We start from the raw sequence: 15,656 nt of genomic DNA, 5'->3' as shown, positions 1-15,656 counted from the left end.
AACAGATAGGACATGACAGAAGAAAGGCTTTCAGCTTCTTCCATTGTCCCACCTCATGAGATTAATACTGAGTATGTTACAATAGTCATGCTTCATGAGCTAAAATTAAAGTACAATTTGTTACCGATTTCAAGGAATATCTTTTCAAAGTGTTGTGAGCAGCTTGCATTTTAGTATCTTCACAAAGAAAGGGGCTGAGAAGAACAATTCAGCTTAAGAGTCATAATTTCCTGGCATCAACGTGTTATGCTATCCTTTCAGGAGTTTATTGGAATAACTGTAGGTCAAGCTTCTTTTTAAATAGACTTGAACTGAAATGAATGTTTTGACCCATGCTCAAACCAGGTCAAGGTTACAAAAACAAAAAACAACACCACCAGACTTAAAAAGAGTCCTTAAGGTCCAAAATGAGAGTATGAGACTATTTACAGTAGGAAATAAAAAGTCATCTACATAAGTAATCTATACGGTAGGAGCACATTTTCAAAAGGAATGTAAAATGTTGCACTACTCCCTTAGTTCAATATTTTTAGTCACTACTGCTCAATCTCTTACAGCATTCCTGAGCATGCACAGGAATACTAGAGCATTTTGATGTTGGTAGCATTTTTCTAACTTGATGCCTCACAACACAGATGCTGTCCCTCACACTCCCAAGGGAACGACCTTCTGAAAACTGTCTGCTACTTCTACTCACCAAAACTGAGACAAGTTTCTGCAGAATTTCTAGTTAGTTGCACTGGAGAGGTCTAGAAACAATTTTTTTTTATTTTTTTTTTCAGAACTTCACTCCAGATTCCAAAGGACGTATGTGGTCTTGCAATAAATGAAAGCAGCTTACTTATGCCAGATCACACTGCATAGCCATGCCTGATTAATACTTAGATGTGAGAGTTTAGAACACTTACCTTCATACCTGGCAGGCCAGGAGGTCCCTTTGTTTAAAAGAACAAAGAAGAGAAAGATCAATAAAAATTAATCATTGGTATGTTATTTACAAAGCAGTGATCAGATCTACAGCATGCAGCAAGCATTGAAAGGAGAAGGCTAAAAAAATGCATGGAACGAAAAATTTTTATGATCTTCAGAATCAGCTGGAAAAAAAATTTAGAAGTAGTTTCACAGTAAATATTGAGCATTAAAAGGACTACACTTCCATTTGCTAACAATTTGCTTTTTCATTGCCTCCTACTATCCTGTCTCCCACATTACTTTCTGCTTAGTTCTGGGGTTCCTAGCATAAGAAAGACGTGCCTGCTAGAGTGGTCCAGAGGAGGACCACAAAGTTGCTCAGAGGGCTGGAGCACCTCTGCTGTGAAGACAGGCTGAGAGAGCTGGGGATGTTCAGCCTGGAGAAGAGAAGGCTCCAGGGAGACCTTAAGAGTATCCAGTACTGAAAGGGGCCTGCAGGAAAGGTGGTAGTGTGGTTTAACCCACAGCAGGCAGCTAAGCACCACACAGTGTTCATTCACTTCCCTGCTCCCCAGGTGGTATAGGGATAAAGACAGTTTAATGGGACAGAAGAGGAAGGGAAAATAATAATAATTGTAGCTATAATATACAAAGCAAGTGAGGCACAATGCAATTGCTCAATACCTGCTGCTTCCTGCCCTGCCCAGCTCCCCGAGTTTTATTGTTCAGCACGATGCCCTGTGGCATGGGACTTCTCTCCTGGCTGTGCCCCCTCCCAGCTTCTTCTGCACCCCAAACCTACTTCCTGGTGGGGCAGCACAAGAAGCTGAAAAGTCCTTGACTTAGTGTAAGCACTGCTCTACAACAATTAAAACACTGGTGTGGTATCAGCGTTATTCTCATCCTACATCCAAACCATCATCAGACCAGCTACTAGGAAGAAAATTAACTCTACCCAGCCAAAACCAGGGCAGGGACTCTTTAGCAGGGACCGTAGTGATAGCACAAGAGATAACGGTTTTAAACTAAAAGAGGGTAGGTTTAGATTAGATATTAGGAAGAAATTCTCTCCTATGAGTATGGTGAAGCACTTGCACAGGCTGCCCAGAGAAGCTGTTGAAGTGCCCAAGGCCAGGCAGGATGGGGCTTTGGACAGCTTGGGCTGGTGGGAGGTGTCCCTGCCCAGGGCAGGGGTTGGAACTGGGCAATCTTTAAGGTCCCTTCCAACCCAAACCATTCTATGACTTGGTTCTGACAGTTGCTTATACCCTATATTACTGTCCCTTTTTTTCTTCCCCATTTATCACCAGCAACACTCTATATATATACACATACACACACAATGACAGTAACAAGATTTCCCCTCTCTGACACATATGCATATATTTCTGTTTTCTGCAGGTGACAAAAGCATCTCAGCACATGAGAATTCAAATGGCTTTTTATTAGCTTTGCCACAGCACGCAGCAGAAGAGCTCACTTTTCTGCTGGACATCTGAAATATTCTGATTAACCATAAAAAATAGATTCCTGTTTATTCAAAGAGCAACTGCAAAAAGAGGCTAATATTTATCTGATCTTTCACAGATCTAGGCAGAAATCTTTCAGTGGATTACAGGAAGCAGATCTGGAAATTTTTTACTTACAGGAGGCCCTTGTAGGCCAGGAAAACCTGGACTGCCTGGGAATCCACGCTCTCCCTTAGGGATGAAGAAGACCATTAGCCAAAAAGCAGAACAAAACATAACAAAAAGATTAACAAGTACGTACAGTTTAATTGGTAATTTATGACTCCAGAATAGCAAACTGTTTTGGAATCAGCTACAGGATAAATGGTTTGCAAAGTCATACAAGTGATTGAAACAGAACTTTCCAAATTCAGATCTACATACATCCAGGCAAACTGCTGTACTACAGAGAGGGAAAACGCACGCACCGCTATAGAGGATCAGCTTCTCGTAAAGAAAGATCATAAAGTGAAGCTAAGTAATATATTTGAATGAAAGTGATTCCTTCCAACAAGGAATCAGTATTTTCAATGCAATATTATTAAAAATTAATAATTAAGAAGTCCCACTGTTTGCTAGTATGTTTTCCTTGGTAGCAAGACCCTACTACAAAGATCAGATGCAGCATATGATTCTAATCACAACACACTCCTCTCAGTTGTTAGCTGTAAAATTAAGGATTGGATGAAAGTAACAAAGAAGATGCTGAGTACAAATGATGTGACTTGATGCTGGCAATTTATCACTAGCAACTGGTGCTTTAGTTACCAGATCATGACCTCTTCCCTCAGATGCATGTGGAAGTGCCTGGAATTACCTGCACAAATCAGCAACAGCAAGTGCTACTTCACACAATAAACGAAACCCATTGCCAGAAGAACAAGAGCTCTTTATCATATTATTGTTGTCCTGATATGAATTTTAAAGGGATTCCACCTTAGTTCCATTGCAGCCTGGGATACCCTGAGGTCCTGGTGGCCCATCTTGTCCTGGTAATCCCTTTGAAGTTGAAAACAGGAAAGAACAGTTAGCTTGCAGGATCGTCTTCTGTGTCAGAAAGACAAAATAGACCAGATCATAACTATACAGTCCACTCCTACTTACAGGAAGTCCTGGTGTTCCTGGAAATCCTGGAAGCCCTGGCGGTCCCTAGAAAAAAAAAAAAAAAAGAAAAAAAAAAAAGTATGTTTTAAACAGTATGATGTGATTAGATGTGCAAAAGGAATGACCAAGACTTGACTAAATGTAGCCTATATGTATATACATAAGAAAAACTGAAGCATCAGAATCACACAAAAAATAAGAATGCAATCCTGGACAGCCATCAAGATTCTCACCTCTCTTTCAGGAAAATAGCCATGAAAACACAGAGAAGATGAAGGTAACAGAACAACTATGGCAAGACCATGTAGATATAAAAAGAAAAGAAATACTCATGGTACAGAAGATGGATGCATGCCACTGAAGTTGGTGGTGACACAACAGTTATCACCCGCTGAGGGGTTTGACAAAAAGAAAAAGCAGATGCATGAAACATAAAGGGTTTCCAGACTCCATGTCTCACATATTGACCCTATATACACATATAAATGCATACACAGTATTGGGATTACTCTCCCTAATGAGTTTATGGAAAGTAATACAAGCAATACATAAGATTGTGTAATACAATCAATTGCATTAATTGTATTACTTACATAATCTTATATTCCCTACAAAAAGTAATACACTCTCTTCTAGCTGATAGACATGTTTTACCAGGATTAAGTTAATTTCCCCCTCCATAAATCACCCTTTTTATGAGGACCCATTCTATACCTGGCAGTCTTTATCTGCAATTCCAGTATATCAACCTAAAATTGCACCGATACTTACTCTAATTCCTTTGGGTCCAATAGGTCCTGGAAGCCCATCATCACCCTAAAAAACAAACAAACAAACAACAACAAACAAACAAAAAAACAGCATTCAAGCTTGCAGTCAGTTTTTCTATCAAAGTAAACTGTAAGCATGATAGAAGTTATTTTACATGTTTATAAGATGGCTAAAGGTTAAGTAAGTTGTCATTTCCTGAGTAAAAGGGTTCAGAATAATTTTATTTTGGCCACTGGACCTTGAATTGAAAAGCATTTGTTACAGTTGATAAACCATGACTTAGAGGAAATGGTTTTTTTCATTAAAGCTACCTAAACTTGCATGTAAGCAGAAACCGTCTGCTTGCTGCTTTCATCAATTGTCCTACAGTGACCTCGTGTGGTCAAAACAAGATATACAAGATTAAGCTTCATAGTAAAATACTGATAAGAAGATATTTATGGAGTCCAAATACAATAGACTAGTTTCTTATAGAAGACTTCTTTCTCATTTCACTCGTTACACACAATTTTCTCTCTTAGCATAGCTTTTCGTTTTTTTCTTATCACCTATTTTTTATTTATTTATTTTTTGTTCTGCTAGTTTAGTTTTTGGGTATTTGCAACAGAAATAGGCAGATCCTGGATAAGTTTGTGCATATTAAATAAACGTGCACTCAGAAGAAGGCTTTTCAGTGTTTTAATGCTAAGCCATACCATTTGAGCATGGTGATGTAATTCAGCAGGAAATAAAAATAAACTGAAACCATCCAGAGAAAGCAAGGAGCATTCCTCAGTTGCCTCAGCATGGTTCAGTGAGGCCTTCATTTGCATCACCCCACACAAAACTAGCCCACGAATACCACTAGGTGCAAACACGAGTTTGCAACACTGCCCACATGGTGGGACCCCTCCAGCAGCTAACACCACCCTCATCAGTAAGCTAAGTAATGGAGTGTGTTATTGCAAGGAGTAACAAAGCTACTTTACAGCACCTTCCCAAAGCCATTCTCTGACCTTAATTTGCTAGGGGAAGAATAGAGGTATACACACAGTGCTTAGAAGCACATGTGTAGGTGAGGAATTGGAAACTTCATGCAATTTTCTTCCTATGGTTGACTCTCCCAAACAAAAAAAAACCCAACCATCTAACATCCTAACTTCTGAAGATTTTGCCTATTAAACTGATAGAAAATCAATAATTCTGGGGTGATTTGGGATCAGCATTAAAAACAAGCTTACGCTACCTAGCATTTTCACGCTATTCTAGTAAATTGGGACTTACCTTTGGACCTCTTGGACCAGGAGGCCCTTCTGGTCCTGGAAATCCAGGCAAACCCGGCTGTCCTTCCAAGCCTGGGAATCCCCTTTCACCCTACAAAAAGAATGGGTGTGGGAGGATAATACAGCAAAAGTACAAGGAACATTAGCGATGTTCAGAAAACACACTTTGTCTGCTTTCAGTAGGAAGTTACCATACAAACTCATTAACATTATGATTAATCTCACCTGCTTAGCTACAGAAATTCCTGAACGTACACACGCATTGCATTTAATGGCACCACTTAAACAGGTTTCATGGGATGATTAGCCACTATTTAAGCTACCTATTTACAGAAATAATTCAACAATAGTTCTTCTGTGCTGCCCAAATGCATAGAACCCTCCCATCTTCCTATAAAAACATGGCTTTGTTAGTCACCAAATCTCTCCTAAAAACTCCATTGTACTGCACTAGGCATAAAAACTCCCCAAGGGTATAGATCACTGCTATACTGTGACTGCTGGTTAGTATCATTTCACAGATACACGATTGCTATTTGTAATATAAAAGTAACTGAGATCCTGGTTGAGTACTGTAGGCTAAACACTGTGTAAAGACAGAATGTAAAGATGGTTCCAGCCCAAAGTGCTTATGATGTAAATCAAGAGACAGGACAACAAAAAAATGTTTATCCCTTTTATTTGTCACCTCATGCTAAAACTATAAGCTCTTAGTAAGGAACCATATTTTGCTGAATATTTATGCAATAACAAATCACAAACAATATTATGAATATTATAACAAGTATACCTCTACCACATCCCATCACACGCCACCCTGTAAGCTGGCAGTGTTGCGATACACTACGTCACTGCAGTTTCAGAATGTTCATTGCTGCAGATTCATTAAATATTTACTTGTATTCCTTCTGTACAAGAGATTCATAAAGACCAGTGAATATTAAGGTTTCAATAAGTACAGAATGGTTCAGAAATACCAGAATTAGGACACTTTTTTGTGCATATGGATTATTGTACACTTTTCAAATGTGTAAGCCTATTTCCTACAGCTCTGTTACATCAACCAGTACATACATGTAAAACAATGCTTACGAAACAGGCAATTGCTCAGCATTATTCCCTATTGCTCTACAGCTTGTTTGGGTCCCACCTGCAAAACAACTTCTGTAGATTTGCCCCAATTATTTTTTCCACAACTACATGAACCACCAAAGAAAGAGGCCTGGATTTGTTCCACCCTGACAAGCACCTTAATCACACGGTTAGGGCTGTCATATGCTTAGGGCTGTGCATTCTTTTCTGTATTCTCTGTTCATTCTGAATTTTTATCTTCTTGCATGGCTTTGGTAGTAGCTCCCACATGTTACCTGGCAGTCTACCAGCTATGACGTTCTCTAGGGAACCGGGAGGCCCTGCCTAGATCCTCAGTCAAGGGAAGGAACCGAAGCAGGAATCTCTTATCTTCAAGAAGACAACATCAGCAGAGAACTGAAAACTGGGGTTTGGAAGCAGACAGGAGCATCTAATTGCAGCCTTGAACACAATGTGCAAAAGCCAACATTATGGCTTCGCTTATCTCCCCTCTATTTTCCATGGCAGCTCCACGCTGAAGATGATTTCAGATACTCAGCAAGATAACAGCACTAGGTTTCATTCTTAAATCCCAGGTTTCTCAGTGTACTACGTGGGTAGGTGCTCCGTATTCCACTGCCGTGGACAGGAAGCTACCAGTTGGGTTCAACACATTTACAAGATGTCAGGAACCCCCCCAGAAATCAGAGAAAACTAACATGGCCTCTCTTCCTCCCAGCTTTTCCAGTAATTGTTACACTACTTTGGATGACAACCTGAAGGCTGTGAGCAAGCCTGAGCTGCAGCCTTAGCTCTAGACAGTGAGATTCAGAAAGACTCCTTGTATAGGGATGGACAGCTCATTAACCGGTCTGCTAAAGCTGGCTTCCTAGTAATTAGAAGGTAAACACACTCCTCAGTTACTCTAGGTCATATACTGCTCTCCTGTACAGGGCAAACATCTTTTCTCCCCTGGGGAAAAGCTGATTGCAAAATAACTTGAGGCTAGCTTGAGTTCGACAGCTGGAGTCTGGGCTGTCTTTTTGCACATGAGATGCCAGGCTCTGCTTCTGGGTGCTCCACAGCCAGTATGCTGCCTCAGCTGAAAAGCAAGACTGGAGGAGTGTTACTATCCTGGGCCAGGATATGAAAGGGTTAGTGTGCCCCCGAAGGAGACAGAATAAGGAATCTGGGAGTGCCCAATAAAGAAAACATCAGACAGAGCCAGACTTCAGAGCAAGCTCTGGCAAGAACTGTGTTTGCACACTAAGGAAACACTTGCATACAAGAGGCATGTCAGATGGATCAGGTACTAGCTGGGCTACACTATGCCTATTAATCTCAACTTGCTCACACTTCCCCTTTATTTATTTTAGAGAAAGTAACATCTGCAAATGGATACTAGAACTGACTTTCAGCAGAGGGGTGGCCTTGTGTCATCTGCTGCTGAAGAGCTGTTCTCTAAAATGCAACTCCCAAGGTCTCCGCTGCAAGCTGTGGCAGAACTGGGGAGCCAAGACCTTTAGAAGTGAGAGAGGGCAACATCCAAGGCCAAACAATTACACAAAAGAAACACAGGAGGCAACAGATGCACTATTGAAACTACAAAATGAGCATTTTCCAGGCCCACTTTGAAAGTGAACAGCTACAATGTGAGCCTTGCACAAGGAAACTGTTGCCAGAGCAACTCCAGGGGAGTTTCCAGCAAATTACCCCTAGAGTGAGGAGATGAGTTAAAGGACTAGACTCCCAAACAAATGGGGATTGCACCAAACGCTTCCTGAAGAAACTCTATACAGCTAGTTATAAAGAAACATTTGCACTATAACCACTATCTTTGATCAAAAAATTGGTTGGATAAATAAATGTGGGGAAGCTAGGGGGAGAAACCAACCTGATACAGCTCTCTAGAACAGAGAATTTTTATTTATTTATTTATTTATTTTGAACTGTCTTCTATTCAATGTTGCATAGAAGAATCCCATAACAGAGAGCAGTTTTTAGACACAGCTCCTTTTTCCAGACTTTCCTATTGCACACCTTGTATATACTATGCTGTTTTCATCAAGATTCAGATGTTACAATGCTGAATTTGCCTGGGAAAAATGCTTGCTGCCTTGCAAACACACATTGAAGCAGAAAAGACGTTTCAAATTTTTCACTGAAATGACAAAGCCAATGAAAGGATCATATATTGTTAGGGGTGAGCTTCACGTCCCTGGGTAGCATGCAACATATTTTCTTACAGATACAAAAACTGAGAGACTTGCCAGCCAGTTCTGCTTGCACAGGAAACTGAGAAAGTCTGGATATTTTCTGGTTTGGACTTGAAGCTACTGAAGAAAAACATATACAGGAAAGGTTTAGGTCAGCTCAGATCTCATCTTCTAGTCCTGAAGGTACAGGATTCTTTTAATAGCAGAATAAAGATTTCTCAGCTATAAACCATCATTACCTTGGGGAATGGGCTAGGAGTCAGATTTTGATCTCAGATGAATCCAAAAGGCATTCCAATGCAATTGCCCTCAATCAGCTACACAAATGTGGCAAAACCATCAGCTTATACACTTGAACACAATGATTACTTGGGTGTTAGGAATTAAAAAATAGTTAAGAAACACTCTAAACTTGTGCTTTAAGTGAAAGAAAAAAATATAGCCTATTAAACAGGGATATGGGGGGAAATGGGCATAATTCCAGTGACTGGAATAGTTCAAAAGTATTTATAAAATCAGGGATAGGTACAATTCTAAAGTATGCAGTCATGTACATGTCTTGAATTTCTTCCAGAAACCTAAATGTTTGTTGTAGGATTTATGAGGAGAGAAACTAGGTTATTTACACAGATGTGGTATGCTCGTGAAACAAGACTTTAAAAGTATGAGAAAAACAAGCAAACAAAAAACAAACAGGAAAGCAATAGTTAGCCTATTCTGGTGGCTAAATAGTTGTAAGAGATCAGCTGTTACATTTGGAACTAGGATGTTCTGCTAAGCAAAGCACAATGCCAGAATCACATCAGTTTGGAACTACAAGTACCAGAGACTGCAATGGAAGACAGCGTAAAATTGATTTTAAAGAATAAAACACACAAACCAAGAACTACTCAGAACACCTAATACAACACCTGCCTGGCCTGCTAATCTGTAAGTCCTGTAAGCACTGTGTATCTAGTTTTAAATCCACCTTCTTCTAAGACGGGAGCAGATGCCTGAGATTCTCAACATGTGGCCTCAACACTTTTTGCCTATGGTATGCTCTGAAATTTTATTAATGCAAACATTTAACTTCAGGTACTGGTATATTTTTTTATTTGCAAGATGTTAACATGCTAACTCCCAATCTGAGCAATTAGAGATGAGAGCATAAAGTACTCCAGTGTGCAACTTTGCAAAATCCACCTCTCATAATGGATTGGGCAACAAAGGCACATGCATGCTTCCTGCTGTTGCTACAAAACCAGCAAGCATCAGAAAGTCTCAAGACAATTGACTACATGTGGCTGCTTAAAACTACATTAATATTCTAGTGTCTGTAGTAATAAAAGATGGACAGCAGGGAAGAAGTGATGCAACAGGCAGCTGTATTATTCTTCCCCTTCCTAGACAACAGGGTGAAAGCTACAGCAATCCGTCTCATGTACCAATATAACATTAGTCAATGTAATTGCTTCCTCAACTTAAAGAGCATTAACTTAAATGAAACTATAGGATCTAATAAAGGCTTTATTCAAAGCACACAGCAACCAGCCACAAACCGGGGTGTTTAAAGACAGTTGAATACTGAGGTAGAACACATTGGAAAAAGTCTCTGCCGTGATTTGTATTCTTCAAAATACACCAGTTTCTTCAGAATAGCATTTGCTTTATCTTGCAAAAGCAGTCGCCGTCCAAGTTCAATGGTCGGTCACTTGCTAGGGCTGTAAACTTCTCAGAATACAGGACCACGTTAATGCATTTCAGGCCAACGTTTATGAAACAGACACTAATCACAGTTATACATGATAAAGTGATTAAAGTTTGAGAATTTAACTATTTCATAGCAGTTTTTAATCCAACAGTAGGAAAAAAAATGAGCTTGAGTCACGTCTGTACTAAGCCATGACAATGCAAAAAGAAATAGGAACCTTGAGGATTTTACTGGTATTTTCTCCTGAGGCTCAGCTCCAATTGTATGCATCCAAAGAGTCCAAGAACTTTTTTCTTTTGCAGGGGGCTAAGGATTTCTTACATCTGAAATGCCTCCAGAGCTCTGGCATTACAAAGCTGCTCTTGCCACAATCTTCTGCGCTGAACTGTTACCGGAGTACATTAGGAGCTTGCAGCCCAGTAGGGTCTTCAGCACCCCTGACATCATCATCAACAAACCCAGTAAACTTGGCATCTTCTGAAGATTTCCTTTAAATGACCATGGACTAATCACATGTAGTGACTAAAGGGCAGCCTCTTAACCCATTTGATTAGCTTGATTTGAATGGATAGAACCAAATAGGCCTGATCACCTAGAACAGCATCATGTATGCCCAGTTATTTTGAGGTGCAGCTGCACCTTAGATGCCATAAAAAACAACAACAACAACAAAAAAAAACACTCCAACACAGCCCCTCCCAGTGTGAGCCACATGTTTCTACTGAAGCTACACAAATAGTTGCATTGCAACTCAGCATGCTTCAAAGACCTGATCTAGCTGTAAACTAACACAGTTCACAAAGAGACCTGTTTTTGGTGAGATGAGTTCACTAACAGCTCTGAACTAAGAAGCAATTCTACACATCCAGTTGAAAAGCGCAAGCAATTCCTATAAGCATCTGTACAGGGCAGATTAATCTTTACTTTAGTTTTAAGAGAACCTTACCAGATCCAGTTCACTGAGAAGCAGGTTACTGAAAGCAGAGGACAGCACTGTGGATCTTGGCTGTGATCAATTTTCTCCAACTCAGTAATTTCTTGTTTTGTTTCTATACTTCCTATACTGTCAATTTTAATGATTTAGTTTAGTAAGGTGGGCCTGAGCTGAAGACCTTTACTGCACGGATTTTTGTCAGCTATCGTATTATGGTTCCCTGAGGCAAGACCAGTAAAGTTTTCTTATTTGTTACAGTTTAATTTGTATTACTTGTCCCAGAGTGTTAGAATTTGGATATCCTGAAGGAAATGCTAGGATACTGAGAAAGAAGGCTCCTCCTGAGTCTCAAAGGGGACACGTGAGGCTGTGCTGAGCTGAACAAAGCAGCACTTCTTAGTTGACTTGATGCAAATGGACAGCAACTTGTATGCAGAAGCTGTTTGCAGGCCCATAATGAAACAGTGCAACAGAAGGGCAGGGCTCAGCCGAGAGCATTAACAAGGCTTCTCCTGTCCTCCAGCACAGTCCCAGGTTCCGTACGCCTGACTTCCAGTAGCTCTACTAGTACATTGTCACACTTCCAAGGGGAGAACCAAAGGGGTGAATATTTATACAGCTCCTTGCCTAATGCTGTTCGTTGCCAATTAGATGAGGAACTATAGGGTCTGACTCCTGCTTCAGAGGTCACTGGAGAGTGAAGCAGGAACACCAGATGCTGAGGGTCAAACACAAAGCAAAGTCTGGAGCTTGTTGTTGCAGCAGCAGTTTGCACCCAACTGGAACAGAAATAATATTTGCAAGAAACATGGGTTGGAGATGGTATCAGGCCTGGAAACCTGCATCACATGTGTAAGAAACTTGGACACTGATTGATCAGCTTCATTATCTGAAGACAGCCTTAGATGTCTTGCAGCTGTACAAGATTTCAGAAAAAGTTTAATGTTAAAAAATAACAGAAAAAGTTGTGGACATTAATGACAGACACCTCTTGTGGTTCCTCAGATACGGATTGTGGAATCTGTCCATGCATCAGATTCTGGCGGCTTCACAATTACAGGGCAACTAACGTAATGAGGTGCGTGCACGCATGATCAAACCAGTTCCACATGCAACACACCACACTTAGGAAATATGGGCTTGGCTTTTCATTGTTTGTTGACATGATGCACCACTAGGATGGTCTGCAAGCTTCTGAAGGGTTATTTAATAAAAAATGTCTGGCATGCCTCAGTATTATGCTGTGTTTAACTTGACTTAGGTGGAGAAGGAATCACAGTTCCCAGATTTCATAGCAAACATAGCAAGTCTTCCATTCTAAGGCTGAAAATCTGTGTCAGATGTGTCCACCAGTTTAAGGAGGTGCTTACACCTCCCTCCACATTCTCTAAAAGGGCTCACAGACATACAAAAAAAGAAATTCTTACCATAAGTGAAGTTCTGTTTTGTTTGTCCTTTTTTTTTTTTTTTTTTTTTTTTTTTTAATTAAAATATTTCACTTTGCTCAAGCTGCGACCATCTAAGCTTTTTCCAAGATGCAGAACCATTATACAAGTATCTGGTCTGTTGCTGTGCTTACTTTACTGAAGGCTTTTTTCCCCCTTCACCCTTTTTACAAAGGGTTATCAAGCCTCTCACTCTTTTACTCAAGACTAACTATAATCTGCTCAACAAAAGGTACAAAAGGCCAAATTTTGCAGGGAAGTGTGAGAGTTTCTCCTGCACAGCTCTCCTTGATGATTGGCTTGGACAGTCTAGAGGAGCAGAAACAAAGCCCACAATGCGTAATGACACTTCAGTGCTTGATTGAGAACAGATATCATATACTCCACTTGCTGACTATATTTGGATGAAAAGCTCACTGTGACTCCAAACAGTTCCAAGATTTTTTTCTCCATAAAGTGACTATCACCACGCTGTTAACTGACACTGAAAGACTGGAATGTGTCAAGTGGGCCATGATCCCAGTGCATGTGTAAGTGGCATACAGAATACTGAATCACTGAGAGAAAACAATTAATTGGTTCTATTTAGAACGCCGGATGTACTTTTAGATGTTTCTTATCCATGCCAGCCAGTAGTTGTGTTCACTGGATTCACAAACTAGCTGTGACTGGTGCAGAAAAAGGCTAACTGTGCATTACAGATGGGTTCTCCAAAGTTGCACCTGCTGTGGTTGTACAAGGAATGTAACCCTGATGCTTGAACGCCTTCAAACTAAACCTGAAACAGTTCTGTGACTAGTGTTAGGATACATCTGGTTTAGCCACCTGCATTTGAAGATCCTGTAGGAATGCAAGGACCAGGTTCCGGTTTTGGCTAAGCAAATCTAAGTTAGAAAGCTTTGAGGGGATATTGTCTTTCGCTAGGTATGTAAATTGGGAATATACTTGATGAACCAAAAGCAAGTAAATGCTAAGGAATGACCTCATCTGTTTGGATCCACCTGGATGGTACATTTGGCACCATGAATTACTCTGAATTTTGGACATCTGCCTTGTTTAACCTCAGCCAATAGTAAAATTCTGTATCAACACCACGTTGTGCTAATGCAGTGACTGAATATTTTGCATCTTTTTGGTTCACTTGATGTTATGCTTATTCATATAACCTCAGAACCACCTTTGACATGTTTCAGAAATGAATCTAGAGCATTGAGGCCCTCTTAGAACCTTGTTGAGAGGGGCCAAGTACTTTGATAAGACAGGCTTATCATACTCTTAGAAGTTCACATCTAAAAGGCCTCCATTGCATCTCAGGCAAACTTTACATGGCTATGAAAGTGTTTCAGGCACTTTCTCTCCCTCATTGTGATCATACATGTATTACATCCCTACCCTGCGACAACAGCAGTTACATGCTGACTACTTAACCAGAATTTACTCAGAAGCAGGCTCCCACAGTTGCCCAATTTGAGCAAGTCCTGAGCTGCACAGCTACATTGCGCACTGTACCTCAAAGAAATGCTGAGTACCCACAGTTTCCTCAGAGGACAGATTTCTAAAACTATAAGAAGTATTAGCAATAGAAGCATGAAGAACTTAATTAAAAGTATAGGGCTCAGACAGCAAGAGTGGAAATCCAAGCTGCATGAAAAACAGGAAAGCTTTGGGATTTCAGCATGCATCTTTTGGCCTTAGGCTGCTGGCCACGCAGCCCAGACTGCCTATTTTACTGGATCAACCACAAAGGTTTCGTTACTCTATGTGATCTGAGAATACAGTTTTGGCCACTAACCAACTCGTCACTTGGCAGCTATGGATGTTCAGAAAGCTGCATTTGAATGGCCACCTCCAACTTTCAGCTGAGCAACTAGACAGCAACAGCTATCACCTTAGCATACAGCTGTGTAAGCTGTGGGTTAGAAATGGTGCAAGTTCAGAGCACAACAGTGATTGTCAACTACTTAGATCAGGCAATGCAAGGGAAGTAGAAAAAAGCCACACTAGTTTAAAATTCCCACTGAAACATTACTCGTGGGCATTACTGTGCAATCCACCGCTTGGCTTGCCCAGAGGAACTGGTTATAGTAGCCAGTCCCTAGAAGTTATTTCTACATTACTAAATTAATCTCTTTTCTGCTTTATACTCCCACATTCCTGCAGAATTGTGTCTCATTCCCCATTTTTTGATAGAACAGTGATATGAAGCTCTGTACACCATCAGATAGACCACTTGGTTTGACTCAGTACCTGAAGCTATTATAAGAGCTGTATACTTTGGTGCGTGCCTACAACACTGACAAAGAAAACAAGTATAATTTATTCATAAACTTCAGTTATCTGCAGATGGCATATGGCTCAGTGGTCTGTGCATTAGTCTAACACAAAAAGATACACTTACCTTTTCACCTTTAACTCCACTGCAATCACATTTGGATACCGATGTACATCCATGGCACGCCTTTAAAGACATAAGAAAAGACTAAATGTCAATCACTGTAAGACCAAAAAGCAAGTCTACTGCAAAAGATATCCTAAAACATAAGCCTACAATGTTTGTCATCTAGACCTTATACATGTGTTCAAAAATAGTCTATTGGAATTTTGACCACCTCTGTTAATAGACATGCTTCAACTCATTACAGTTTTATTGGCAATTTTACAGATTTTTAAATCTATGCTTAAGCATATTTTATTCTAGGGCTAGGTACAACCCAACACCTATAGCCTGAGCACTGAGTGT

At 40.3% G+C, this 15,656-nt stretch overlaps 1 protein-coding gene across 5 annotated transcripts in view; it reads right to left on the bottom strand.

Moving 5' to 3' along the window:
- Positions 1 to 15,656, bottom strand: part of COL4A5 (collagen type IV alpha 5 chain) — an 86,183-nt gene that overhangs the window by 45,938 nt on the left and 24,589 nt on the right. For all 5 annotated transcript variants that reach the window (XM_032196538.1, XM_032196540.1, XM_032196541.1 and 2 more), the window contains exons 2-8: positions 15,315 to 15,374; positions 5,559 to 5,648; positions 4,296 to 4,340; positions 3,525 to 3,569; positions 3,357 to 3,419; positions 2,559 to 2,612; positions 909 to 935 (exon numbers count right to left, since the gene is read on the bottom strand). In XM_032196538.1, coding sequence (XP_032052429.1) covers positions 909 to 935; positions 2,559 to 2,612; positions 3,357 to 3,419; positions 3,525 to 3,569; positions 4,296 to 4,340; positions 5,559 to 5,648; positions 15,315 to 15,374 — 384 coding nt within the window. The remainder of the gene's footprint in view (positions 1 to 908; positions 936 to 2,558; positions 2,613 to 3,356; positions 3,420 to 3,524; positions 3,570 to 4,295; positions 4,341 to 5,558; positions 5,649 to 15,314; positions 15,375 to 15,656) is intronic.

The sequence above is a fragment of the Aythya fuligula genome, chromosome 13 (genome assembly GCF_009819795.1).
Source record: "Aythya fuligula isolate bAytFul2 chromosome 13, bAytFul2.pri, whole genome shotgun sequence".
NCBI classification, from domain to species: domain Eukaryota; kingdom Metazoa; phylum Chordata; class Aves; order Anseriformes; family Anatidae; genus Aythya; species Aythya fuligula.
This window is presented reverse-complemented; position numbering and strand designations above follow the sequence as displayed.